The sequence below is a fragment of the Coregonus lavaretus genome, assembly GCF_964263955.1.
Source record: "Coregonus lavaretus genome assembly, contig: HAP1_SCAFFOLD_3880, whole genome shotgun sequence".
Taxonomy (NCBI): Eukaryota; Metazoa; Chordata; class Actinopteri; order Salmoniformes; family Salmonidae; genus Coregonus; species Coregonus lavaretus.
In genome coordinates, this window is record NW_028160916.1 from 1 (window position 1) to 27,740 (window position 27,740).

The window sequence follows — 27,740 nt, forward strand, 5'->3', positions numbered from 1 at the left end:
ATTAGAACCAGCGACCTTTCGGTTACTGGCACAACGCTCTTAACCACTAAGCTACCTGCTGCCCCAAATGAACCTGCGGGGTGTGTGAGTGTGTGTGTGAGTGAGAGAGTGTGCGAGCGTGCATGTCTTACCATCACAGGTGAAGGTGAGTGGTTCTCTGACGTGGTCGCTGATGACAGTAACTTTGACGCTGACCCCTAACCCCTGTTGCAGCTCTTCAGGCCCCACTGAAGGCGACCACACAAACCCAGAGTTCTTAGAGCGGTCGCTGCTTGGATACGCCGACCGCAACCTGAAAACAACACAACCACCACACAGCGATGGTTATTAAAAGGTAATACATAGCTGACCGTGAATTGACACAACTCACAGTTATGGGTTATAACTGCTTATGGTCAGCCTGACCACAATACAACCACAACAAAACCACAGCACAGGAATGGTTCTAAACAGCCTGACTGAGGGTGAGAGGGTAACATTTGGGCCCAATCACAAATCAACCCCTAAACCTCTCAGATCTCCACAAGTGCATAGGGTGTTTGGCTTAGGGGTCGATTTGGGATTGGGCCGTACACTTACACGTCGAGCATGTGACAGAAGGCGGCCACCTCCTCATCTCTCTCCTCTGACACCTGGAAGAGCTCATAGCCAAAACCATTGAGCCTGGGGCCCAGAGACACCTGCCAATCACACACAAAGACACAAGAAGGATCAGCACAGAACTGAATGTAACAGAGCATTCAGTCAAGGAACTCAACGAAACGAAACACAGCTGGACTGCGTTGGAATAGACTGACTTGACTGGAGTAAGCTGGAGACAAGCCTAGACATTACAAGGATTGTTTATTTGTGTCTAGGTTTGACTATGGAAACATGGAATGAGGGTGTGAGGTAACAACGCTAGATGTGAATTAATGCTATGTCATGCAAAGTCACGTAATGAATCTGTCATAGGGTGAGTAGTTACCGGGTCGGCCGACACTCTGCGCTGGTTCTTGTTGCTCTTCTGGATAGGTACGTAGGTGCGGGGGGGCACCTGAGGGGGGAGGGTCTTACTCCGAGCCACCGGCTTCCCTGATTGGTCCCCGTTGGCCCGCCTACCCCTTGGCGCCAGCCAATCCCCATTGAGCTTGGATAGGGCGTCGTTGAGGCTCTCGTAGTTGAGCGTCTCCCCTGACGACAGTTTGGGCTGGTCTACCTCGGGGGTGAACAGGTTGACATCCCGGGGCGCCATAGTGGGTCGGAGGGGCAGGAAGGGCTCAGTGGAGGGGGGGAGAGGGGTCCTTGGGGGTACAGCAGGAGGTGGGTCATCCGGAGGAGGGGGGAAGCCTTTAGGCAGAGTCAGAGGAGAACCATAGCTAGACCCTGAGTGCCCATAGCTGGAGTTCAGGTAGTCCCCCTTCCCTGAACTCTCCAGGATATAGAGGGGATCCTTGCTGTAACTTCCCAGAGGAGGAGTGGCCCTGGCTGGGGAGGGCCGTGGGGAGTGGGACCCCCCAGGCTGGAGGTGGTTGAGGGATGGGTCTGAACCAGACAGCCCTCTTAGCAAACTCCCTCCTGGAGGAATAGGGCTGGGGCAGGGTGGGAGGGGGCGATCGATCTGGCTCTGGCCCTCCCTAGGGGGTAGCGTAGGTAACTTCCCAATCCCCTGGCTGCTGGTCCCCTGGCTGTCCCCCCCCTTGTCCTGTTTGAGTCTGGACAGGGCATCATACTCCATCTGTAGAGCTTCAGCCATTACCAACTCTCTCTGGCTCAGGCCCAGGGAGTCCAGTCCCCAGGGACCCTCACTGTCCTTCTGAGTCTGCGCTGCCGACATGCTCCAACAAGGGAAGCCACCACCAACAGGAGAGGAGGAGAGGGACACTGGTGCTAGGGCTTCCAGAGAAGAGACATGGGGCTCAGAATACGCTCTGTGGAGAGAGAGAGAGAGAGAGAGAGAGAGAGAGAGAGAGAGAGAGAGAGAGAGAGAGAGAGAGAGAGAGAGAGAGACAGAGAGACAATTAGAAAGAGTAAAAAAATAGTAAGTAAAGTCAAAGTGAGACAGAGGGATGTGTTTCTGTTCTACCATTCAGACCACAGATGCCAAGTGCTCTCAGTTTCAGGTGTATTCTACAAAAACACAGCTGATTCTAGGGCTGGGAATTGCCAGTGACCTCACGATACGATATGTATTGCGATGCCATACTGTGATTTTATTGTAATTTGATGTTCCAAACATATTGCTCACTATACACTAAGTGTACAAAACATTATGAACACCTGCTCTTTCCATGGCAGACTGACCAGGTGAATCCAGGTGAAAGCTATGATCCCTTATTGATGTCACTTGTTAAATCCACTTCAAGTCAGTGTAGATGAAGGGGAGGAGACAGGTTAAAGAAGGATTTAAGCCTTGAGACAATTGAGAAATGGATTGTGTATGTGTGCCATTCAGAGGATGAATGGGCAAGACAAAAGTTTTAAGTGCCTTTGAACTGGGTATGCTAGTAGGCGCTGCTGGGTTTTTCATGCTCAACAGTTTCCCGTGTGTATCAAGAATGGTCCACCAACCAAAGGACATCCAGCCAACTTGACAACTGTGGGAAGCATTGAAGTCAACATGGGTTAGCATCCCTGTGGAACGCTTTCGACACCGTGTAGAGTCCACGACGAATTGAGCCTGTTCTGAGGACAAAAGGGGGTGCAACTCAATGTTTTGTACACTTAGTGTATGTCTGCTGCAGACAGACAAGAGAACATTTGTTTTCATCCAGGGGTGAAAGTAGATTTAATTTCATACCGGTACGGGACACTCAAGTGCGTGCGCGCATTTTTTTTTTTACTACTAAAATTACAGGGTAGACTACTCTGCTGACACTGAAAAACAGATCAATATAAACCAGGGGTGTCAAACTCATTTTAGCTCAGGGGCCACATGGAGGAAAATCTATTCCCAAGTGGGCCGGACCGGAAAAATCATGGTATATATAACTTAAAAACAACAACTTCAGATTGTTTTCTTTGTTTTAATACGATCAACATACAACATAAAGCTGGAGCCTGAGGACAGTGTGTCCAAAATAGTACAAGCACAACATCACTATTAATCATAAAACACGTCAAGTTTATTTGAAAATTCTAACGAAAAAGAACACACAAACACACAATGCCTCAGTGATTAACATAACTGTTTCACAGATCACAGAACTATATCAGGGTGTCATTTCTCAGGCAGAAATGTAGATAAAAATAATGAAATCCTGTTCCCCAAACAAGTGCAAGAACCACAGAGTCAAGAATAGGTTAAATATACAAATAAAATAAAATCAATTAAAAACAATAGCACATCAACATAAAAACATATAAACATAAAGCTGGAGCCTGAGGACAGTGTCCAAAAGCACAACATCACTATTAATCATAAAACACCTCAAGTTATTTGAAAGTTCTGATGACAAAGAACACACAAACACACAATGCCTCAGTGATTCACAGAAGTATATCACAGATCACAGAACTATATCAGGGTGTCATTTCTCAGGCAGAAATGTAGATAAAAATAATGAAATCCTGTTCCCCAAACAAGTGCAAGAACAACAGAGTCAAGAATAGGTTAAATATACAAATAAAATAAAATCAATTAAAAACAATAGCACATCAACATAAAAACATATAAACATAAATCTGAAAGCGTTGCTCAAACTCCCGTAACAGTCCCGTTATTTTATCTTTGAACCGCTTCATGTCTGCCACATGTTGGGTCGCGCACACATTTTTCAGACAGGGGAAGTGAGCTGCATCACCACCGGCAAGTTGCGTCTCCCACAATGACAGCTTCAACTTGAAAGAACGTATGCTGTCATAATACTGCGTGACAACTTTGTTGCGCCCTTGCAGCTGTTTGTTCAAGTTATTCAGGTGCTCTGTAACATCCACCATAAATGCAAGGTCCGGCATCCATTCTGCGGAATGAAATTCTAACACTGGTTTGCCCTTTTCTTCCATGAACTGTTCAATTTCTTCTCGTAAATCAAAGAAACGCCTCAGCACAGCACCTCGGCTTAACCATCTTACCTCAGTGTGGTATGGCAGGCCATAGATGTGGTCTTTCTCTCTGAGAAGGCTGTCAAACTGACGGTGATTCAGGCTTCTGGATCGGATGAAATTAACAGTTTGGATGACCCCCTTCATGACGTTATCCATCTTTAAAGACTTGCAACACAAAGCCTCCTGGTGCAAAATACAGTGAAAAGTCAAAAAATCACGTCCTCCATTTGCAGATTGCACTTTCTCTCTGAACTTTGTCACAACGCCTGCTTTTTTCCCGATCATTGAGGGCGCACCATCTGTAGCCAGGCTGACAGCGCGGGACCAGTCCACTCCAACCCTGTCCAGCGCGCCGACGAGTGCGGTAAAAATATCAGCTGCTGTCTTTGTATGACGGTCAATGTGTCATCAACTCCGCGGATGAAAAAATGGCCAGTTGTGCAACATCTGTAATGTCCGTGCTTTCATCAATTGCAACCGAAAACGCAATAAATGACTTTACTTTTTGCTTCAACTGGCTGTCCAAATCCACCGAAAGATCGGAAATCCTGTCTGCAACTGTGTTTCTTGTCAGGCTGATATTTGCAAAAGCCTGCCGCTTTTCAGGGCACACAATCTCCGCTGCCTTCATCATGCATGTTTTTACAAATTCACCCTCACTAAATGGTTTTGAAGCCACTGCGATTTCATTAGCAATGAGGTAGCTAGCTTTCACTGCAGCATCACTGATGTCTCGGCTGTGAGTAAACACAGACTGCTGTTTCTTCAGACCCGCCAACAGTTCATTCACCTTCTCTCATCTCCGCTGTCCTTGAAAGTTGTCATATTTGTCGGCATGAAGACTCACATAGTGGCGACGAAGGTTATATTCTTTCAGCACTGCAACATGCTCTGAACACACCAAACATACAGCTTTCCCATTCAATTCCGTGATTAAATAGGATGACCATTTTTCTTGGAACACTCTGCACTCTGCGTCCACTTTTCTCTTTTTTGACAGAGACATATTGGGGCAATGAGGGTGCCAAAGCACATAATGTTAAAAGTAGAAGCCGTAATAAATATCGCGGGCAAAACAAAGTAGCTCATTGGCTGCACGTGCTTGACCTACTTGCTCTGCCCCGGTATAAACAGTTTGCTTGCTTAACACAATTGCTATTGCGCCATCCAGCAGTTTATTTTATTGAAAAAATGCAGCGCATTTTTATACTTTACAAAAAAATTTTTTTTTTAATTATATATATTTTAAATCATCTCGCGGGCCGGATTAAACCCGTTTGCGGGCCGTACGTTTGACACCCCTGATATAAACGATGTTGTCTGATCCATATAATTGGCCTACGAAAAGCGAGGAGGAAATTATTGTCCAAACACAAACAAAAGTGGCACTGACCCAATGACAAAGACAGTGAATATGCACACTCACCGGGATATGGCCGATGTTCTCCGCTAGTGCCCAATATGATAGGCTACTGTTCTGTTCGCTCAATAAAGTTAAGAATTTTGATAACTAAAAGACAGATTGGAAGCTTTTCATTGTCATCTCTTTACAGCAATAGCCATTTGCTCTCCAAACTGTTTTTCTGTGATTGTATTTTGAAATATTGCGATATGCCTGGCTGGGTCTCTCTGCTTTTAACTGACAGTCGCAACTCAACAATCATTTATTTGGTATTTGCAGCGTGCGCTGCCCAAACTGCGGGCCCTTCGGACTGTAGGCTACGCGATTTAAAACAATCCAAAACGTATTTATTTTAAGAAGCTTATGATCCTTTGTGGCCAAATCATGCTTTCTGGTGTAGTAGCCTATTTTGAATGATTTTATTTATTTCTGTATAGACAGGAGTAATCTAATTAGGCTATATAACTTTGGCATTTTAATTCAATTGACTTTAGTGTAGCTTCCCCTCTCGCCTTATGGACACGCCTCCTATACCCTTTAATGTGGCATAAACACAACCAGTCATGATGTTTTCATCTGATTGTCAAATAATCACTTAACAAAAGGTGCTCCTGTAGGCTACCCACGCACATTCGTCCACTCCAGTGGCGGTCAGTGCCGTTTATGATGAGAGAGGATTAATTATTTTTTAATGAGCATGACCTTATTTCTATTACAGCATATTGGATGACTGTCATTCATATTCCATTCACCCAGTTCAATGTAACATCGATAGGTTTAGGCTACTACATGACACTCACATTTTCCCTATACCCATCATGAGGTTGCTACAACCTAGCCTATGAATGAAAGTTTACAAACGTAGGTGCACACAGGTCGAGAGAATGTGAGATGATAGACTGTCCCACATGGACAGACAGTGGCACATTCAATACCGCCTTGCACACTCTTGCCTGCATTTAGCTTATCTAGGGCGTAATCATTAGTCCAACAGTTGCAAACGAGAGTTTCTATTGGACAAATTCAGGTATGTTTATCCCTGTTTCGTTTGCTTCCGTTTAAGAAACAATTTTTTCATCAGAATCGGCAGAATGAATACACCCCTAATCACGCATAAACCAAGTTCATTTCCATAGCAGCCACTTTGTATTCATTCTAGCCTCTATGCACTCTCCTCCTCTCACCTTTTCCCTTCGTTTGTGGACTTCAATGAAAAACACATCAGCCAAATCATGTCATAACCGCTACACACAGCCTACATCGTTGTCCCCATTTTAGCTAAAGTAACGTCCTAGTCAACATAGCTAATAGAACTAATGCGTTAGTAAACCCGCTACAATCATGCAGTAACGTTACAGTGTATAGTCAGTAAGCAGTTAGACAGGCGGGCCCTGGTGGCAATAAATTAATCAAACCAAAAGCTTACCTTGACTTACATTTTAGTCATTTAGCAGACGCTCTTATCCAGAGCGACTTACAGTTAGTGCATACATAATTTTTTTATACTGACCCCCCGTGGGAATCGAACCCACAACCCTGGCGTTGCAAACGCCATGCTCTACCAACTGAGCTACATCCCTGCCGGCCATTCCCTCCCCTACCCTGGACCAATTGTGCGCCGCCCCATGGGTCTCCCGGTCGCGGCCGGCTACGACAGAGCCTGGATTCGAACCAGGATCTCTAGTGGCACAGCTAGTGGCACAGCTAGCCACTGCGCCACTCGGGAGAGTAGACTTGGAAGAGTTCCAGTGTTGTGTTGGATAGTCATAGCCAGCTAGCTAACATAGCATCCCTCTGTTTGAGCCGGGTGTTTGAGTAACTAAACTAGCTAGCTGCATTTGCTAGCTAAGTAAGTGAAACTGAAAAGAAATTGCTTCTTCATTTATGAAGAAATTAATTTGTTGAAAACTGTTCAACTATTGTCTTTCTCGCTCTTTGAGTCAACTACTCACCACATTTTATGCACTGCAGTGGTAGCTAGCTGTAGTTTATGCTTCAGTACTAGATTCATTCTCTGATCCTTTGATTGGGTGAACAACATGTCAGTTCATGCTGCAAGAGCTCTGATAGGTTGGAGGACGTCCTCCGGAAGTTGTCATAATTACTGTGTAAGTCTATGGAAGGGGGTGAGAACCAAGAGCCTCCTAGGTTTTGTATTGAAGTCAATGTACCCAGAGGAGGACAGAAGCTAGTTGTCCTCCGGCTGCACCATGGTGCTACCCTACAGAGTGCTGTTGATGCTACTGTAGACCTTCATTGCAAAACAGCGTGTTTTAATCAATTATTTGGTGACGTGAATATATTAAGGATAGTTTTATCTAAAAAGGATAACTTTTTCAATGTTTGACCATTTTTATTTTTATGAAATTCACTGAGGATGGTCCTCCCCTTCCACTGGTCCACTAACAAAATAATTTCAGCATCCAAACCCCAACAGTGCACTGTGCACCCGCAATTTGATGAATGGAAAGAGACTTCAGTTACAAAACACCTACGTGTATTGTAATGACATTCTGCGATTGTCATTAGGCCTACACTTGTAGCCTGAATTGATGCATCCACTGTTGTCCACGCGTGCCTTGGTCTCGGCCACTCATCTCCGCGAGCGTCTCGGCCACTCATCTCCGCCTTGACAAAATGTAAGTGTTCTCCTCAAACCACAATGCAATTTGGAGCGTATACCACCCGGTTTCCAGTCAATTGCAACATTTTCATGTGGCTGACATGCAGCAATGTTAAATAATGGGTGTAATAGCCTATAGTTTTTTGGGCATGTTGTATTAACTGTGATAGGCTCACGTTTTACCGCCGTACCAGACCGCCTTACTTTCACCCCTGTTTTGATCAGTCATGGAAATAAAAGTGCTGAAAACATGTTGGCTCACTATTTAAAAATAAGTTTGTGAACAAGCTATAGGATGAAAAATATTGGAGTTTTGGTAAAACATTTATTTTTTATTACAAATCGATACTTGGAGTCAAAGTTTCTATATAATATTGTCCTAAATGATATTGCGATATACAGGGCCCAATCAAATCCTCGATGTGGAGAACGAGGATGGAATCACGGAATCCAGACATTAAAACGCAATTCATAAATATTCAAAAATGTATTGAACCTAGTAGGAAATCAACTAATTGTATTGAACTTATTAGAAAAGGTATTAATTATGATAAGACATGAACAAAATGCACAAGTTATTCGTATTTTCCTTAAACTTTCTGAAGAGGCATCGACACTTTGTGTAGCCGTTAGCGATGATGCTAATGACAACCGTTTTCTGCTAGATGGAAAGGCTTTCCCAAAAACCTTTCTTTATTAAATGTTAACTACAAAGTAGAGTATGCCATCCTGACAGAATGATATGATTACTTGCATCAATCCAGTGGTGATTTGTTTAAATCACTTTATTGTCAATAAGAATATAATGTTTCTAAACACACTTCTACATTAATGTGGATGCTACCATGATTACGGATAATCCTGAATTAATCGTGAATAATGATGAGTGAGGAAGTTACCCCCCCCCAAAGAAATGCTAACCTCCCCTGTTATTGTAATGGTGAGAGGTTACATGTCTTTGGGTTATGATATTTGTGCGTCTGTAACTTTCTCAATCCAAAATGACACAATCTGAAACACAACCAAAACAAACAGCAAATGCATCCAACACATTTGTAGAGTCACAAGTTTGATGTAGTCATTGTATGCTATGAATATGGGACCAAATACTACAATTTTTACTACTTTAATACACAAGTGAATTTGTCCTAATACTTTTGGTCCCCTAAAATGGTGGGACTATTTGTTTGCAAGTCTTGATGGTGTGCACTTATGTGCTCGTGCAGTGGAGGAGATCTTTGTGGGCTATACTCAGCCTTGTCTCAGGGTAGTAGGTTGGTGGTCTGTTGATATCCCTCTGGTGGTGTGGGGGCTGTGCTTTGGCAACGTGGGTGGGGTTATATCCTGCCTGGTTGGCCCTGTCCGGGGGTATCGTCGGACGGGGCCACAGCGTCTCCTGACCCCCCCTGTCTCAGCCTCCAGTATCTATGCTGCAATAGTCTATGTGCCGGGGGGCTAGGGTCAGTCTGTTATATCTGGTGTTATTCTCCTGTCTTATCCGGTGTCCTGTGTGAATTTAAGGATGCTCCCTCTAATTCTCTCTCTCTCCGTCTCTCCCTCCCCTTCCGGAGGACCTGAGCCCTAGGACCATGCCTCAGGACTAACTGGCCTGATGACTCCTTGCTGTCCCCAGTCCACCTGGTCGTGCTGCTGCTCCACTTTCAACTCTTCTGCCTGCGGCTATGGAATACTAACCTGTTCACCGGACGTGCTACCTTGTCCCAGACCTGCTGTTTTTCAACTCTCTCTCTCTACCGCACCTGCTATTTCAACCTCTAAATTCCCGGAAATTAAAAGCCAAATGACATTTAATCCTGATGTACTGACCTGTTGCAACCTCTACAACCACTGTGATTATTATTTGACCCTGCTGGTCATCTATGAACGTTTGAACATCCTGGAGAAAAATCTGGCCTTAATGGCCATGTACTGTTATTATCCCGGCACAGCCAGAAGGGGACTGGCTACCCCTTAGAGCCTGGTTCCACTCTAGGTTTCTTCCTAGGTTTCTGCCTTTCTAGGGAGTTTTTACTAGCCACCATGCTTCTACATCTGCATTGCTTGCTGTTTGGGGTTTTAGGCTGAGTTTCTGTATAGCACTTTGTGACATCTGCTGATGTAAAAAGGGCTTTATAAATACATTTGATTGATTGATTGAATTAAAGGGTATCTATACCCAAAAATGTTTCTTTCATAGATTTTTCCCAGACATCAAAAGTGGTCTCCTGATGTGGTTTAAGCATTGTTGTGGACTTAAAACATCCAATTTAGTTATTTTTCTATAGTAAAAAAGTGTGATTTTGAGAGCGAAAACCTGAAAAACTGGGAAATATCTGAAACCTGGAGAAACTAAATGGTGAAAACGGAATTAAGGAAAAAATAAAACAGATTTTATTGGGCCCTAGATATGTAACTGTATCGCTGTTTCCACCATCACTAGCTGTTTCCCCCATCACTAGCTGTTTCCCCCATCACTAGCTGTTTCCCCCCATCACTAGCTGATTCCCCCCTTTTCTTCACTTTTTGTTATTTGGTGGACTGCATGAACTGCTTATAAACCACTATTTATAGAACAAAAGGTCTTATACAGGACAAGCCTTATGTAACAATTGACACATGGTTAAACTGTGAATAGGTACTAATGTTTAGTAGAACAGGCGTGGATGGTTCAGACAGGCGACTGCAGCTCAGCAGAATCACAGCCCAGATTCCTGACCTCCCATGGACATGTTTAACCCATAGTATGGCCTCACACATAGCATGCATGCAAGTGCACAACATGCACATGTCCCACAGCACACAAAAAAACAGCAGAAGTGCTCTATGCAGACTCGCTAAAACTGTGTGAGGGAGAGAAGCTGGGTCAGCATTCTCTAACCCAGTGGTCACCAAACGGTCGATTGCGAAACATTTCTATAAAAAACCCAACGATAAAGCCTTTCATTCATACTTTTTTCTTGCGCGCTGGGTAGGCGAAGTGATCCCATTTTATGTGTCTGAAGGTACAAACTCTGCCTACTCGACGTGCACGGTGAGCAAAAAAAAGTGCACCTATAGGCCTACCGCTAGTCAATTGGATTGCTCAGATCACCGTGTCTGCAGTTTTCTCGTTGGTACTGTGATTTCAAAACGTTTAAAACCATGACTAGAGAGAGTGTCAACGAATACAGCAAAGAGCTGCTGTTTTTATGAGTGAGTTCATGTTTTTATTCAGCACTGTGAACACTTTTTATTCAACCCTTTTATAAGTCATGAAATGCGCTTCTACACTTGTGCTGCAACCAGCACTGCTGCTTTAATGAATGAGTAGCAAAGTGTATCGATAGGCTGGTGTTATTATTAGCAGCTGTGTGTTTTTTAATATCAAGCAATATTTCACTTTCTCTTGTCATAGGAGCAACAACATGAATTTGTGCATGAGGCAGAAATGATGCGGTGTGACTCGAGTTTCGCCATCAGCTCGAAGAAGCTGTTCCCTTTTTGGTCAGTTTTAGCATAGGGGGGAGAGCTGAGGGACTGTCAGACGGTGAGGTGGACCCTCTGATGCTCTCGTAGATGCAGGCACCATCAGTCAAGTAAAATAAAGAAAGTTATGCTCACTTAGCTGTGCCTCGCAAATAATACAACAAATGATGATCTATTACCAGTGTTATCCAATACCTCAAGTTTTGAAAAATTATTTTAAAATTGTTTGAGAACAACATTGGCAGGGCAATTCAAGCATAACCAATATGCAGTGATAATGTATTAGGCCTATAGCCTACTGCACAAACCTCATTGCTACAAATACCTGTTTAATAGGTTAATGTTGCATAGGCTTAAGTGTTTTAAGTCATATTTGTAAAACAATCTGAGCAGTAGATCTTGCCCTGCATTTTGACTCAGAACGTGATCTCGTGTCAGAAAAGTTTGGTGATCACTGCTCTAACCCTAAACACCTATCTCCCCCTCTCTCACACATATTCAAACACTTTTGTGAAGGTACATGTGATTACTCTCTTCCCTGCATACCTCTCTATTCTTGTTAAAGACTCCAGCCACCAAAGCCATAGGCTGTTCTCTCTGCTTCCGCACTGCAAGCGTACCGGTGCAACAAGTCTGACACCAACAGGCTACTGAACAGCTTCTATCCCCAAGCCACAACACTGCTAAATAGATAACAGAATGGCTACACAGACTGAGTTGATCCTTAGATTTTATTTTTGCACTCTCTACACACTCACTGACACTCCAACATACAATAACATGCACACACATTTATACTGATTCTACACACGCACACACTCATATACAATCATCATTTACGCTGCTGCTACTCTGTTTATCATATATCCTGATGCCTAGTCACCTTACCCCTAGACAGTGCACCAGGTTTCATCCAGACGTGACGCTTGCCATTCTGGCCAAAGAGTTCAATCTTAGTTTCATCACAACAGAGAATCTTGTTTCTCATGGTCTGAGTTCTTTAGGTGCCTTTCGGCAAACTCCAAGCGGGCTGTCATGTGCCTTTTACTGAGGAGTGGCTTCCGTCTGGCCCCTCTACTATAAAGGCCTGATTGGGGGAGTGCTGCAGAGATGGTTGTCCTTCTGGAAGGTTCTTCCATCTCCACAGAGGAACTCTGGAGCTCTGTCAGAGTGACCATTGGGTTCTTGGTCACCTCCCTGACCAAGGTCCTTCTCCCCTGAAACTTCTTTCATTTAAGAATGATGGAGGCCACTTTGTTCTTGGGGTCCTTCAATGTTGCAGAAATTGTTTGGTACCCTTCCCCAGATATGTACCTCGACACAATCCTGTCTTGGCGCTCTACGGACAATTCCTTCGACCTCATGGCTTGGTTTTTGCAATGTCAACTGTGGGACCTTATATAAACAGGTGTGTTCCTTTCCAAATCATGTCAAATCAATTGAATTTACCACAAGTGGACTCCAATCAAGTTGTAGAAACATCTCAAGGATGATCAATGGAAACAGGATGCACTTGAGCTCAATTTCGAGTCTCATAGCAAAGGGTCTGAATACTTATGTAAATAAGGTATGTCTGTTTTTAATTTATTTGCTAAAATTTCTAAAAACCTGTTTTCGCTTTGTCATTATGGGGTATTGTGTGTAGACTGATGGGGAAAACATAATTTAATTAATTTTTGAATAAGGCTGTAAAGTAACAAAATGTGGAAAGAGTCAAGGGGTCTGAATACTTTCCGATTGCACTGAACATATCTACAGTCGTGGTCAAAGGTCTTGAGAATTACACAAATACTAATTTTCACAAAGTCTGCTTCCTCAGTTTTGATTATGGCAATTTGCATATACTCCAGAATGTCATGAAGAGTGATCAGATGAATTGTAATTCATTGCAAAGTCCCTCTTTGCCATGAAAATGAACTTAATCCCCAAAAAACATTTCCACTGCATTTCAGCCCTGCCACAAAAGGACCAGCTGCCATCATGTCAGTGATTCTCTCATTAACACAGGTGAGAGTGTTGACGAGGACAAGGCTGGAGATCACTCTGTCATGCTGATTGAGTTAGAATAACAGACTGGAAGCTTTAAAAGGAGGGTGGTGCTTGAAATCATTGTTCTTCCTCTGTTAACCATGGTTACCTGCAAGGAAACACGTGCCGTCATCATTGCTTTGCACAAAAAGGGCTTCACAGGCAAGGATATTGCTGCTAGTAAGATTGCACCTAAATCAACCATTTATCAGATCATCAAGAACTTCAAGGAGAGAGGTTCAATTGTTGTGAAGAAGACGTCAGGGCGCCCATAAAGTCCAGCAAGCGCCAGGACCGTCTCCTAAAGTTGATTCAGCTGCGGGATCGGGGCACCACCAGTGCAGAGCTTGCTCAGGAATGGCAGCAGGCAGGTGTGAGTTTATATGCATGCACAGTGAGGCAAAGACTTTTGGAAGATGGCCTGGTGTCAAGAAGGGCAGCAAATAAGCCACTTCTCTCCAGGAAAAACATCAGGGACAGATTGATATTCTGCAAAAGGTACAGGGATTGGACTGCTGAGGACTGGGGTAAAGTCATTTTCTCTGATGAATCCCCTTTCCGATTGTTTGGGGCATCCGGAAAACACCTTGTCCGGAGAACACAAGGTGAGCGCTACCATCAGTCCTGTGTCATGCCAACAGTAAAGCATCCTGAGACCATTCATGTGTGGGGTTGCTTCTCAGCCAAGGGAGTGGGCTCACTCACAATTTTGCCTAAGAACACAGCCATGAATAAAGAATGGTACCAACACATCCTCCGAGAGCAACTTCTCCCAACCATCCAAGAACAGTTTGGTGATGACCAATGCCTTTTCCAGCATAATGGAGCACCTTGCCATAAGGCAAAAGTGATAACTAAGTGGCTCGGGGAACAAAACATCGACATTTTGGGTCCATGGCCAGGAAACTCCCCAGAACTTAATCCCATTGAGAACTTGTGGGTGGACAAACAAAAACCCACAAATTCTGACAAACTCCAAGCATTGATTATGCAAGAATGGTCTGCCATCAGTCAGGATGTGGCCCAGAATTTAATTGACAGCATGCCAGGGCGGATTGCAGAGGTCTTGAAAAAGAAGGGTCAGCATTGCAAATATTGACTCTTTGCATAAGCTTAATGTAATTGTCAATAAAAGCCTTTGACACTTATGGAATGCTTGTAATTATACTTCAGTATACCATAGTAACATCTGACAAAAATATCTCATAACACAGACGCTCTTATCCAGAGCAACTTACAGTTAGTGAGTGCATACATTTTCATACTGGCCCCCCGTTGGAAATGAACCCACAACCCTGGCATTGCAACTCGCCATGCTCTCAAAACGTTTGACCACGACTGTACCTCTATCACTCCAGTATCCCTGCACATTGTAAATATGGTATTGGAACTGACCCTGTATATAGCTTAGGGCTATCCCAAACAAACAAAAATCTTGGTTGACCTAGAGTCGTCTGTTCTTTCGACCAATCGATTGGTCTAAATGTTAAAACCTGTATTTTTCCCTATATAGACACACGCTATGTGTTTTAATAAAATCAACTATATGTAGGCTACTGAGCTTGTCTGCTACTTTAAGCACACTGTGATAAAATCATTAAGACACACACGACTCGAGGGAGCCAGAGATCAACTGTTCCCAACCCTCTTCCTCCCGCTGCTGCTGGCCTTCACAGATTCTGCTGTTACGCTCCTGTTGTTACGCTCCTAATAGGCTACACCTGGGGTCGGCAACCTTTTCTATTTGGAGTGCAAATTTATCTTACCATTTCTACCGATCTGCATGCCAGTTATGATTTTTATTAGCACATTTTCGTGGAACAGTTTCATTTAATTTATAATAAAGTCTTCGCATCTCAAAATCATTATCATGTGGTTAATAAAAATTCTAAAAGTAACTTCTATTGCCATTGCCAACTATGTAAAAATATACTACATAAAGCCAACAAATAAAAACATTGCAGCCTGCAGGTAGAACATATCCTGATAAAAATTAATATCCTATAAATCCCATTGGCTACGCATGGCCTGTCTGCAAGGAACTTGCAACATTGTATAAAATATTCTGGGCCCTCAGTTTCCTGCTCCAGTGAGCTCTGGCCAGACATTGCTGTACGCTATTTGCGCAAGGGATAAGAAGTAATCAGGTAGGCCTATTTTATGACGTTTCCGCAGCATCAGAACACGACATTTTTTTCCCCTTTTATGCTAAATGGTTATTGAAAGGGAGAGACCTGGAAAGATTTTTCAAATAGGCTACATTGCAGAACTATTGTCATTCTCAATGGATGTAAAAACACACTTACCATTTGAGGTGAAGAAAGAATTACTTTGAGAAGTTCCACAGTGGTGGTGAGTTAAGACAATCAGAAATACTATCAGATCACCAAATGGGCACATTTATAAGCCTACATTTGCGCGCAGGTCAGGTAGCCTAGGCCTACTTCATGTATAAATCAGGTGCTGAGTAATCAGGTTATTCAACACTGACAGGAGCGCCACAAACAAACGACAATTAATAAACTGACAACTCCTAAATGGAATGAAATAAACCACAACTTGTTCCTCACAAGAGAAGCCTAGGTTGTGCGGTCCACAAACAACGTGTCCACTCCGACAATGAGAACGGTAAAAGACTGTAATAATAATATAATTAATGCATTAACAGAAATTACCGTAACCAAACAAACATTGTAGATTATAAAATTATGGGAATTACCGGTAAATGTACTACTGGTGTGCAATCCCCGCGGCCTCCGCAATGAATTACTCCACTGAGATAAGTGTGAATCAGTGCCATAATATATATATATACAGTGAGGGAAAAAAGTATTTGATCCCCTGCTGATTTTGTACGTTTGCCCACTGACAAAGACTTGATCAGTCTATAATTTTAATGGTAGGTTTATTTGAACAGTGAGAGACAGAATAACAACAAAAAAATCCAGAAAAACGCATGTCAAATTTTTTTGAAATTGATTTGCATTTTAATGAGGGAAATAAGTATTTGACCCCTCTGCAAAACATGACTTAGTACTTGGTGGCAAAACCCTTGTTGGCAATCACAGAGGTCAGACGTTTCTTGTAGTTGGCCACCAGGTTTGCACACATCTCAGGAGGGATTTTGTCCCACTCCTCTTTGCAGATCTTCTCCACGTCATTAAGGTTTCGAGCCTGACGTTTGGCAACTCGAACCTTCAGCTCCCTCCACAGATTTTCTATGGGATTAAGGTCTAGAGACTGGCTAGGCCACTCCAGGACCTTAATGTGCTTCTTCTTGAGCCACTCCTTTGTTGCCTTGGCCGTGTGTTTTGGGTCATTGTCATGCTGGAATACCCATCCACGACCCATTTCCAATGCCCTGGCTGAGGGAAGGAGGTTCTCACCCACGATTTGATGGTACATGGCCCCGTCCATCGTCCCTTTGATGTGGTGAAGTTGTCCTGTCCCCTTAGCAGAAAAACACCCCCAAAGCATAATGTTTCCACCTCCATGTTTGACGGTGTGGATGGTGTTCCTGGGGTCATAAGCAGCATTCCTCCTCCTCCAAACACGGCGAGTTGAGTTGATGCCAAAGAGCTCGATTTTGGTCTCATCTGACCACAACACTTTCACCCAGTTCTCCTCTGAATCATTCAGATGTTCATTGGCAAACTTCAGACGGCCCTGTATATGTGCTTTCTTGAGCAGGGGGACCTTGCGGGCGCTGCAGGATTTCAGTCCTTCACGGCGTAGTGTGTTACAAATTGTTTTCTTGTTGACTATGGTCCCAGCTGCCTTGAGATCATTGACAAGATCCTCCCGTGTAGTTCTGGGCTGATTCCTCACCGTTCTCATGATCATTGTAACTCCACGAGGTGAGATCTTGCATGGCGCGCCAGGCCGGAGGAGATTGACAGTTCTTTTGTGTTTCTTCCATTTGCGAATAATCGCACCAACTGTTGTCACCTTCTCACCAAGCTGCTTGGCAATGGTCTTGTAGCCCATTCCAGCCTTGTGTAGGTCTACAATCTTGTCCCTGACATCCTTGGAGAGCTCTTTGGTCTTGGCCATGGTGGAGAGTTTGGAATCTGATTGATTGATTGCTTCTGTGGACAGGTGTCTTTTATACAGGTAACAAACTGAGATTAGGAGCACTCCCTTTAAGAGTGTGCTCCTAATCTCAGCTCGTTACCTGTATAAAAGACACCTGGGAGCCAGAAATCTTTCTGATTGAGAGGGGGTCAAATACTTATTTCCCTCATTCAAATGCAAATCAATTTATAACATTTTTGACATGCGTTTTTCTGGATTTTTTTGTTGCTATTCTGTCTCTCACTGTTCAAATAAACCTACCATTAAAATTATAGACTGATCATTTCTTTGTCAGTGGGCAAACGTACAAAATCAGCAGGGGATCAAATACTTTTTTCCCCTCACTGTATATACACACATATACATATATACACATATACATATATATACACACATACATATATATATACACACATCAACATATATATACACACACACATCAACATATATATACACACACACACACACACAACCAGTCAAAAGTTTGGACACACCTACTCATTCAAGGGTTTTTCTTTATTTTTTCTATTTTTTACATTGTAGAATAATAGTGAAGACATCAAAACTATGAAATAACACATATGGAATCATGTAGTAACCAAAGAAGTGTTAAACAAATCAAAATATATTTTATATTTGAGATTCTTCAAATAGCCACTCTTTGCCTTGATGACAGCTTTGCACACTCTTTGCATTCTCTCAACCAGCTTCATGAGGTAGTCACCTGGAATGCATTTCAATTAACAGGTGTGCCTTCTTAAAAGTTAATTTGTGGAATTTCTTTCCTTCTTAATGCTTTTGAGCCAATCAGTTGTGTTGTGACAAGGTAAGGGGGGTATACAGAAGACAGCCCTATTTGGTAAAAGAGCAAGTCCATATTATGGCAAGAACAGCTCAAATAAGCAAAGAGAAACGACAGTCCATCATTACTTTAAGACATGAAGGTCAGTCAATATGGAACATTTTAAGAACTATGAACGTTTCTTCAAGTGCAGTCGCAAAAACCATCAAGCGCTATGACGAAACTGGCTCTCATGAGGGCCGCCACAGGAAAGGAAGACCCAGAGTTACCTCTGCTGCAGAGGATAAGTTCATTAGAGTTACCAGCCTCAGAAACTGCAGCCCAAATAAATGCTTCACAGAGTTCAAGTAACAGACACATCTCAACATCAACTGTTCAGAGGAGACTGTGTGAATCAGGCCTTCATGGTCGAATTGCTGCAAAGAAACCACTACTAAAGGACACCAATAAGAAGAAGAGACCTGCTTGAGCCAAGAAACACGAGCAATGGACATTAGACCGGTGGAAATGTGTCCTTTGGACTGGAGTCCAAATTTGAGATTTTTGGTTCCAACCGCTGTGTCTTTGTGAGACGCGGTGTGGGTGAACGGATGATTTCCGAAAGTGTAGTTCCCACCGTAAAGCATGGAGGAGGAGGTGTTATGATGTGGGGGTGCTTTGCTGGTTACACTGTCTGTGATGTATTTAGAATTCAAGGCACACTTAACCAGCATGGCTACCACAGCATTCTGCAGCGAAACGCCATCCCATCTGGTTTGGGCTTAGTGGGACTATCATTTGTTTTTCAACAGGACAATGACCCAACACACCTCCAGGCCATGTAAGGGCTATTTTACCAAGAAGCAGAGTGATGGAGTGCTGCATCAGATGACCTGGCCTTACACGGCCTGGAGGTTTGTTGACCTTCTAGGCAGAGTTGCAAAGAAACAGCCATATCTCAGACTGGCCAATAAAAATAAAACATTAAGATGGGCAGTCTGAGATATGGCTTTTTCTTTGCAACTCTGCCTAGAAGGTCAGCATCCCGGAGTCGCCTCTTCACTGTTGACGTTGAGACTGGTGTTTTGCGGGTACTATTTAATCAAGCTGCCAGTTGAGGCGTCTGTTTCTCAAACTAGACACTAATGTATTTGTCCTCTTGCTGAGTTGTGCACCGGGGCCTCCCACCCCTCTTTCTATTCTGGTTAGAGCCAGTTTGCGCTGTTCTGTGAAGGCAGTAGTAAATAAAATAAAAATTAAATAAATTGGTCATTTAGCAGACGCTCTTATCCAGAGCGACTTACAGGAGCAATTAGGGTTAAGTGCCTTGCTCAAGGGCACATCGACAGATTTTTCACCTAGTCGGCTTGGGGATTAGAACCAGCGACCTTTCGGTTACTGGTACAACGCTCTTAACCACTAAGCTACCTGCCGCCCCCAGTACACAGCGTTATACGAGATCTTCAGTTTCTTGGCAATTTCTTGCATGGAATAGCCTTCATTTCTCCGAACAAGAATAGACTGACGAGTTTCAGAAGAAAGTCATTTGTTTCTGGCCATTTTGAGCCTGTAATCGAACACACAATTGCTGATGCTCCAGATACTCAACTAGTCTCAAGAAGGCCAGTTTTATTGCTTCTTTAATCAGCACAACAGTTTTCAGCTGTGCTAACATAATTGCAAAAGGGTTTTATAATGATCAATTAGCCTTTTAAAATGATCAACTTGGATTAGCAAACAATGTGCCATTGGAACACAGGACTGATGGTGGCCTCCGTACGCCTATGTAGATATTCCATAAAAAAATCTGCCATTTCCAGCTACAATAGCCATTTACAACATTAACAATGTCTACACTGTATTTCTGATCAATTTGATGTTATTTTAATGGACAGAAAAATTGCTTTTCTTTCGAAAACAAGGACATTTCTAAGTGACACCAAACTTTTGAACGGTAGTGTGTATACACACACACATACAGTGCATTCGGTAACTATTCAGACCCCTTCACTTGTTCCACATTTTGTTACATTACAGTCTTATTCTAAAATGGATTAAATTGTTGTTGTTTTTTCTCATCAATCTACACACGATACCCCATAATGACAAAGCAAAAACAGGTTTTTAGAAATTTTTGCAAATTCTTTAATTTTTTAAAAACAGAAATACATTATTTACATAAGTATTCAGACCCTTTGTTATGAGACTTGAAATTGAGCTCCGGTGCATCCTGTTTCCATTGACCATCCTTGTGATGTTTCTACAACTTGATTTGAGTCCACCTGTGGTAAATTCAATTGATTGGATATGGTTTGGAAAGGCACACACCTGTCTATATAAGCGGCAGGGACTGGGAGACTAGTCAGGATCGAGGGAAAGATGAACGGAGCAAAGTACAGAGAGATCCTTGATGAAAACCTGCTCCAGAAAGTTCAGGACCTCAGACTGGGGCGAAGGTTCACCTTCCAACAGGACAACGACCCTAAGCGCAAAGCCAAGACAACGCAGGAGTGGCTTCGGGACAAGTCTCTGAATGTCCTTGAGTGGCCCAGCCAGAGCTCGGACTTGAACCCGATCGAACATCTCTGGAGAGACCTGAAAATAGCTGTGCAGCGACACTCCCCATCCAACCTGACAGAGCTTTAGAGGATCTGCAGAGAAGAGTGGGAGCAACTCCCCAAATACAGGTGTGCCAAGCTTGTAGCATCATACCCAAGAAGAATCAAGGCTGGACTCGCTGCCAAAGGTTCTTCAGCAAAGTATTGAGTAAAGGGTCTGAATATTTATGTAAATGTGACATTTCTGTTCTTTCTTTTTAATACATTTGCTAAAATATCTAAAAACCTGTTTGCTTTGTCATTATGGGGTATTGTGTGTAGATCGATGATAATTTTTGGGGGGATTGATTTTAGAATAAGGCTGTAACTTAACAAAATGTGGATAAAGTCAAGGGGTCTGAATACTTTCCGAATGCACTGTATATATTTTAGACTGCTCGACTAAAAAAATCTTGGTCGACCAACAGCCTATCAACCAAACAATCGACCAGTCAACTAAATGGGGTCAGCTCTAACCTAGCTTCATACTTTCTCGTGTTCTTCTTATTTTAATATCTTGTGTGTTTTTGTTCTACCTTATTTTTATTTTTTTGTGCTACATTGATATTGATTACAGCACTGTTGGGTTTGGAGCATGCAAGAAAGGCATTTCATTGTACTTGTGCACATGACATTAAAACTTAAAACGTTCTCTCTGTGACAGAGGCCAGAGCTGTGTGGGCAACACTCAGATGTCTGTCTGTGTCGTCTGTTGGGTCGCAACTCTATGAGACAAAGGGCAGAGCTTTCATTCTGGTTTCCTCTGCCTCTGTTACGGCCTCACAGCAGAGTATGGAGGCACGCGACCTCTCCTGACCCCGGTTACCATGGAGACCAGGCCTGCCACTCCCACAGAGACTCAGAGTTTGACCTTCTGCCCAGAACACCCTCCTTCAGGAAGTTCTCAAAGGGTGTGTGTGCGTGCATGTGTATGTGCATACGTGTGTGCGCTTGTGCGCATGTTATGTGTGTGACTGAATCCTAAAGAAAGAGAGGGAAACCAGAGAGAAAGAGAGGGATCAGGGAGGGAGGCAGCTTCCTATCTGTTTTGTTGGAGCCTTGTGGTGCAGCTTGTTTTTCCTGAGGAATGGGAGGAAGATTCTGACATAAACCCTTTCCCAGCCAAACAGTCAAGACCAGGGCCCAGGGAGAGAATATGCTCACTCAGTTCAGAATAACTAACCTCTATGGGCCATTTGATAAGCAGATACTGAACAATACAGTGTGTTTCAACAAATGTTGCATACACACAGAGAGAAAGAAAGGATAGGATTTTTAAGCCTTGAGACATTTGAGACATGGATTGTGTATGTGTGCCATTCAGAGGGTGAATGGGAAAGACAAAATATTTAAGTGCCTTTGAACGGGGTATGGTAGTAGGTGCCAAGGCGCACAGGTTTGAGTGTGTCAAGAACTGCAACGCTGCTGGGTTTTTCACGCTCAACAGTTTCCTGTGTGTGTCAAGAATGGTCCACCACCCAAAGAACCTCCAGAAAACTTAACACAACTGTAGGAGGCATTGGAGTCCACATGGGCCAGCATCCCTGTGGAACGCCTTCGACACCTTGTAGAGTCCATACTCCGACGAATTGAGGCTGTTCTGAGGGCAAAAGGGGGGGTGCAACTCAATATTAGGAGGGTTTTCTTCATGTTTTGTACACTCAGTGTAGATCATCATTACTGTAATGAACGAGACAGCTAAGGTGTGAGTGTCTCCTTTAATAAATGAGCCAGCCAAGACCCAGACGTGTTTATAAACACAGGCTCAGCTCCAGACCTCAGCAGATGGAGTCATACACACACACAGCTTTGTTTTCGTGAAATGCCAGGACTTTTTGGAGTGTAAAAATGTTTCACACACACACGCTGAGTGGTCAGAAAGGACAGCTGTAATGGCTCTCCCTCTAAGAAGACGATATTATATGATTTTTCCACTAGACCACTTCAATCCATTCTTGCTTATACTGTCCATGCATTGACTATCCTTCAATCTCAGCCAGTGTCAGCCATTTGGTTCCCAGGGTGAGGAGGCTTCAGTGCAGGACGGACAGCAGGGCCTGGCCTGTAGCCCGTGGGGGAGGGGGAGGGGGGGGTAGCAGACCAGAGTGGGGCTGAGGAGAGGGGACGGAAGAGGTGGAAATGGAGGCGGTCCACATTTTTGGAGAGGGATGAAGGGCGGGTGGTTAGGGGACGGGGGACCAAGGCCAGATCCGACCCCCTGGAGTCTGTCCCCATAGGGATATAATCCCATTCAATTAGAGGGGGGTGTCCCAGATTGGACGAACAAAGGACGTGTGTGTCACGTGAGGAGGGTCAGACAGACACGTTCACACGGCTTGGCAGTCCAGAGACAAAGGGGCTGCTGTCATCGCCACATGGCCCACACTCCTCCCCCCACCAACCCACACACTGACACCATAACACACAAACTAGGCTGCTGTATGCCACCATAGTTGCACCCCTTTCTGCTGCTGCCAGCTGATGCCATGCAGGGCTGGTCCAGAGTTGTGACGCTGCAATGATCTGTCACACATTTACCAGCACCACACCTCCCTCCCTCATCCCTCACATCCTTCCTCTACCTCCCTCCTCCTCCTCCTCTCCCACCAGAATGAATCTCATGGCAGCTCTCTCACTCTATTCCATACACATGCATACCCACAGATATGTGTGTGTGCGTCCGCATGTATCCATACAGTGGATTGGATACAGTCAATGTCAATACAAACTCATTCAGGCAGAGAATTAGTCAGCACTTCTCTCTATACTGTATTCAAGTCTACAGTAGGAGGAGTTAGCTGCTGACAGAAACCATGGCAACACTTCACATTACATCAGCATTAGTCGAGGCAGGTTAACTACTATTACTTATAGCCTACCTGTTTTCAATATAAATCAACAATATGAGAGCCTCAATGCTAAGACAATTAGTAGTTTGTTACAGGGTAATTACATACAGCAGGTTACTCCACTGGTCAATCCTCTGGTATAAAGCCTATGTGGTGTACAGTGTGGTTGACTGACATCATTATCACTGATGGAAGATCACCTTGGGCTATAGCCCCTTCCACTAAACAAAGGTTAGGATCTAACATTAGCAAAACTTTGCTGTAATGTTGTTGACACTGCATCTCAGTGCTAGAGGCATCACTACAGACCCTGGTTCGATTCCAGACTGTATCACAATCCGGCCGTGATTGGGAGTCCCATAGGGAGGCGCACAATTTGGCCCAGCGTCGTCTGGGTTTGGCCTGGGTAGGCCGTCACTGCAAATAAGAATTTGTTCTTAACTGACTTGCCTAGTTAAAATAAAGTTAAAATAAAAAACATCCATTAGGATTAGCTGTCAGACCAGTTCGTCAGGCTGTGTAGGGTAGACTACTAGACCACTACAGTGCTGCCCTGTAGGACCTAATATAGGACCTTATACACTGAGTGTACAAAACATTAGGAACACCTTCCAAATATTGAGTTGCACCCCATTTTGCCCTCAGAACAGCCTCAATTTGTTCGGGCATGGACTCTACAAGGTGTCGAAAGCATTCCACAGGGATGCTGGCCCATGTTGACTAATGCTTCCCACAGTTGTGTCAAGTTGGCTGGATGTCCTTTGGGTGGTGGACCGTTCTTGATACACACAGGAAACTGTTGAGCGTTAATAAAAAAAAACAGGGTTGCAGTTCTTGACACACTCAAACTGGTGCCTCTGGCACCTACTACCATACCCCGTTCAAAGGCACTTAAATATTTTGTCTTGCCCATTCACCCTCTGAATGGCACACATCCACAATACATGTCTCAATTGTCTCAAGGCTTAAAAATCCTTCTTTAACCTGTTTCCTCTCCTTCAATATATACATTCAAACAATACTTTAGAACCACTTAAATATACTACATTTGAAGTTTGTGCAGGACTATGGTAGATGATATTTTCAGACTGTCAGAGTATTTATCTGGTCAATATGTCAGTGTATTATGTCTGTTGTTTGTAACAGTGTGTTATATGTGAAAATGTGATTGTATTATGAATTGTATTTTAATGTTTAAGGACTCTTGGAAGATTTGTCCAAATGAGGACTAAAAGACATCCTAATCAAATCAAATAAATCCCATTCATCTACACTGATTGAAGTGGATTTAAGAAGTGACATCAATAAGGGATCATAGCTTTCACCTGGATTCACCTGGTCAGTCTATGTCATGGAAAGAGCAGGTGTTCCTAATGTTTTTCATACACTCAGTGTATAAGCCTGCACTACAGAAAGCCAACAGAGGATAGGAGAGGGATTATTTATGGAGTGGGAGGAGACGCTTGATAAAAACAGGCATTGATGTATGAAAACATCTGATTAACTTTGGACTGGTGTTGGGAGAACTGATCCTATGTCAGTTGTTACAGAGCTGGGAGTTACAGCAGCTGCAGTTTGGGGGGGGGGGGGGGGGGAGAGCGAGAGAGAGAGAGAGAGAGAGAGAGAGAGAGAGAGAGAGAGAGAGAGAGAGAGAGAGAGAGAGAGAGAGAGAGAAAGAGCGAGAGATAGCAAGAAGAGATAGAGGGAAGAGGAGAAAGAGAGAAGATAAAGAGAGAGAAGTGGTGAAAGAGAGAGTGAGAGAGTGTTCTGGGTTGGGGCATCTGGATCCCATATTCCAAAGGTCACATCGATATAAAGGATAACAGCAGCCTCCAGAAAGTTTATTACAAATACATCTGCAGTGTATAGTCCTATAGCTTAGCCTCACGGGATCAGGCAGCACATAAGGCTATAGATCTGAGACAACCATAGCAGGCCAGACTATCAGTGCATGTTTTCATTAGTACAGAGAGAACATTCTAAAGGTGTGTGGGGAAGTGTGAGGATAAATTGACAACCTTTCTTTCTCTTTCCTTCTCTGTAATTTACAGAATGCTTATGACAACTTGATGTCAACTTGGAAAATTGTCTGCAAATTGTTTATAATTAAGCCACGTTTTTACAATTGCTTATTATATGCCTACAGTAAAACGTGCACTAGCTTGTCACAAATGTGCCATGCCGTGTATTCATTCTGCCTACTGTGATGCAAAACGTTTCTTGAACGGAAGCAAACAGAACGAAGCAGGGAGGGACCTAACTGAATTTGTCTAATAGAAACTCCCGCTTTAGTTGCAAAATGTTTGCAACTGTTTGGCGGAATGAATACACCCCTGCTCAGTCAAAACTCCAACAGCCCTCCTATACATATCCACCATTAGCTCAGCAACCTAGAATACCTGCAGTTGCTTGGTATCACTGTTTGGTGGCTATTTGATGACATGGCCAGATGCATACAACCACATACCAACTTGACAGCTTTGACTTCAAAACAATGCCACAGCAGATAGACTTCAAAACAATGCCACAGCAGATAGATTTCTGGTGCAACCCCTGCGTGGTTTATTACACTGTAGCGCCCATCTAACTTGTCACACTGACTATTGTAGCCATAGCATGGCTGAGGTTTATAACATTGTAACCACATGAAGGTTGGCCTACAATCTGAATAATTATGTTTTTCTGTTGCCCACAATCTAGGCCTAGGGTATTTATTATAATTTCTCTCAGATAACTAGAATTGTATGAAATAGTCGTAGGCTGTAGCCTACTGTGCCTCGTCGGCCACTGAACAGCGTCACTGCTCAGGCAGCAATATAACGCAGTCGATATCTTACTGCAAGTAGACACGAGCTGCCAACTTCACTGCTCACGAAACACACCAAGCAACAAAACACACATATTTCATCTGATATGTAGGCTAACGTGTCTGTGGACATTGATTGTTAATTCCAGGTGGAAAATCCCTTACCTGCTCTAGCTCTATGGCCGCCACAGGGCTGGTACCATAATATCCGAATTATTCTGCTTTCAGGCAGCTCAAATAATGATTCAAAATTTCCTAAATGTATCAAACAATTCCTCGGCTGCGGTATCCGGCGTCTGATATTGTCGAAATATCTCTCATTAACCAAGTCGAAAAGGCACCCGCGTCCTTAATTGTTGAATAATACAGCCAGCAGCTCTCGCCACCAAAACCCGCTTATTTTGTCACCGAGGTACTGAGGTTTTAGGTTTTGCTGATCGGCTGCGCAGCGCCCTCTCATCAGTGTGTGTGGGGCTGGAAGGCGCGTGGGAATTACTTGGGGGAACGTGACCTCTGGCGGACAGCTTATGTAAGTTACAGCGCCCTCTTCGCTTGTTGCTATGTTGCCTGACTTGCCTTGTCTTCCCTCATACGGAAATGACCCACAGTGACTGCTGCTGATCAACGTAGAGATTCCATTAGCCCAGTTAGAAACTGTGCTAATCTGCCACCAAGCAAACTAACATTCCTAAATATTATTCCATAGTAAATACACTATAAGGGAACCCAAGGGCGTCATCCACCCATTATTTTAGAGGGGGCATGAAGTACATGTGGATGGATGGAGGGGGTTGACTCCCGGATTCAAGTGGAATTTGCGTGACATGACCCAGTCACCATCTGTTATGAGTAGGAGTTAAAATGGAGAATAGGAGACACAATACAGTAGGAACTGAACTGATTTATGTATATGTGTTATGTGTTCTGTAGTAGAAAACTAGGTCCTATTCTATGTGAGCACATTCATCTAGACGTTATTCTGTATCTTTCCATAAAAATGAAATGAAGTTATCAGTTCTAGAAAAAGTTATATACAGGCAGACACAGCTCTCTCTCTCCCTCCCTCCCAGCTGCTGATAAGGATTGACC

General features: G+C 43.6%; 1 protein-coding gene across 1 annotated transcript; it reads right to left on the reverse strand.

The window, feature by feature from the left end:
• Positions 1-131: 131 nt before the first annotated feature.
• On the reverse strand, positions 132-27,046 carry LOC311121304 (phosphatidylinositol 4-phosphate 3-kinase C2 domain-containing subunit beta-like; the record flags this gene model as incomplete). Its single annotated transcript, XM_084195812.1, has 4 exons — positions 26,817-27,046; positions 968-1,910; positions 580-680; positions 132-292 (listed from the first exon to the last, which is right to left on the reverse strand). Coding segments are annotated over exons 2-4 (1,111 nt in total), but the record flags the coding sequence as incomplete, so codon positions are not given.
• Positions 27,047-27,740: the final 694 nt, after the last annotated feature.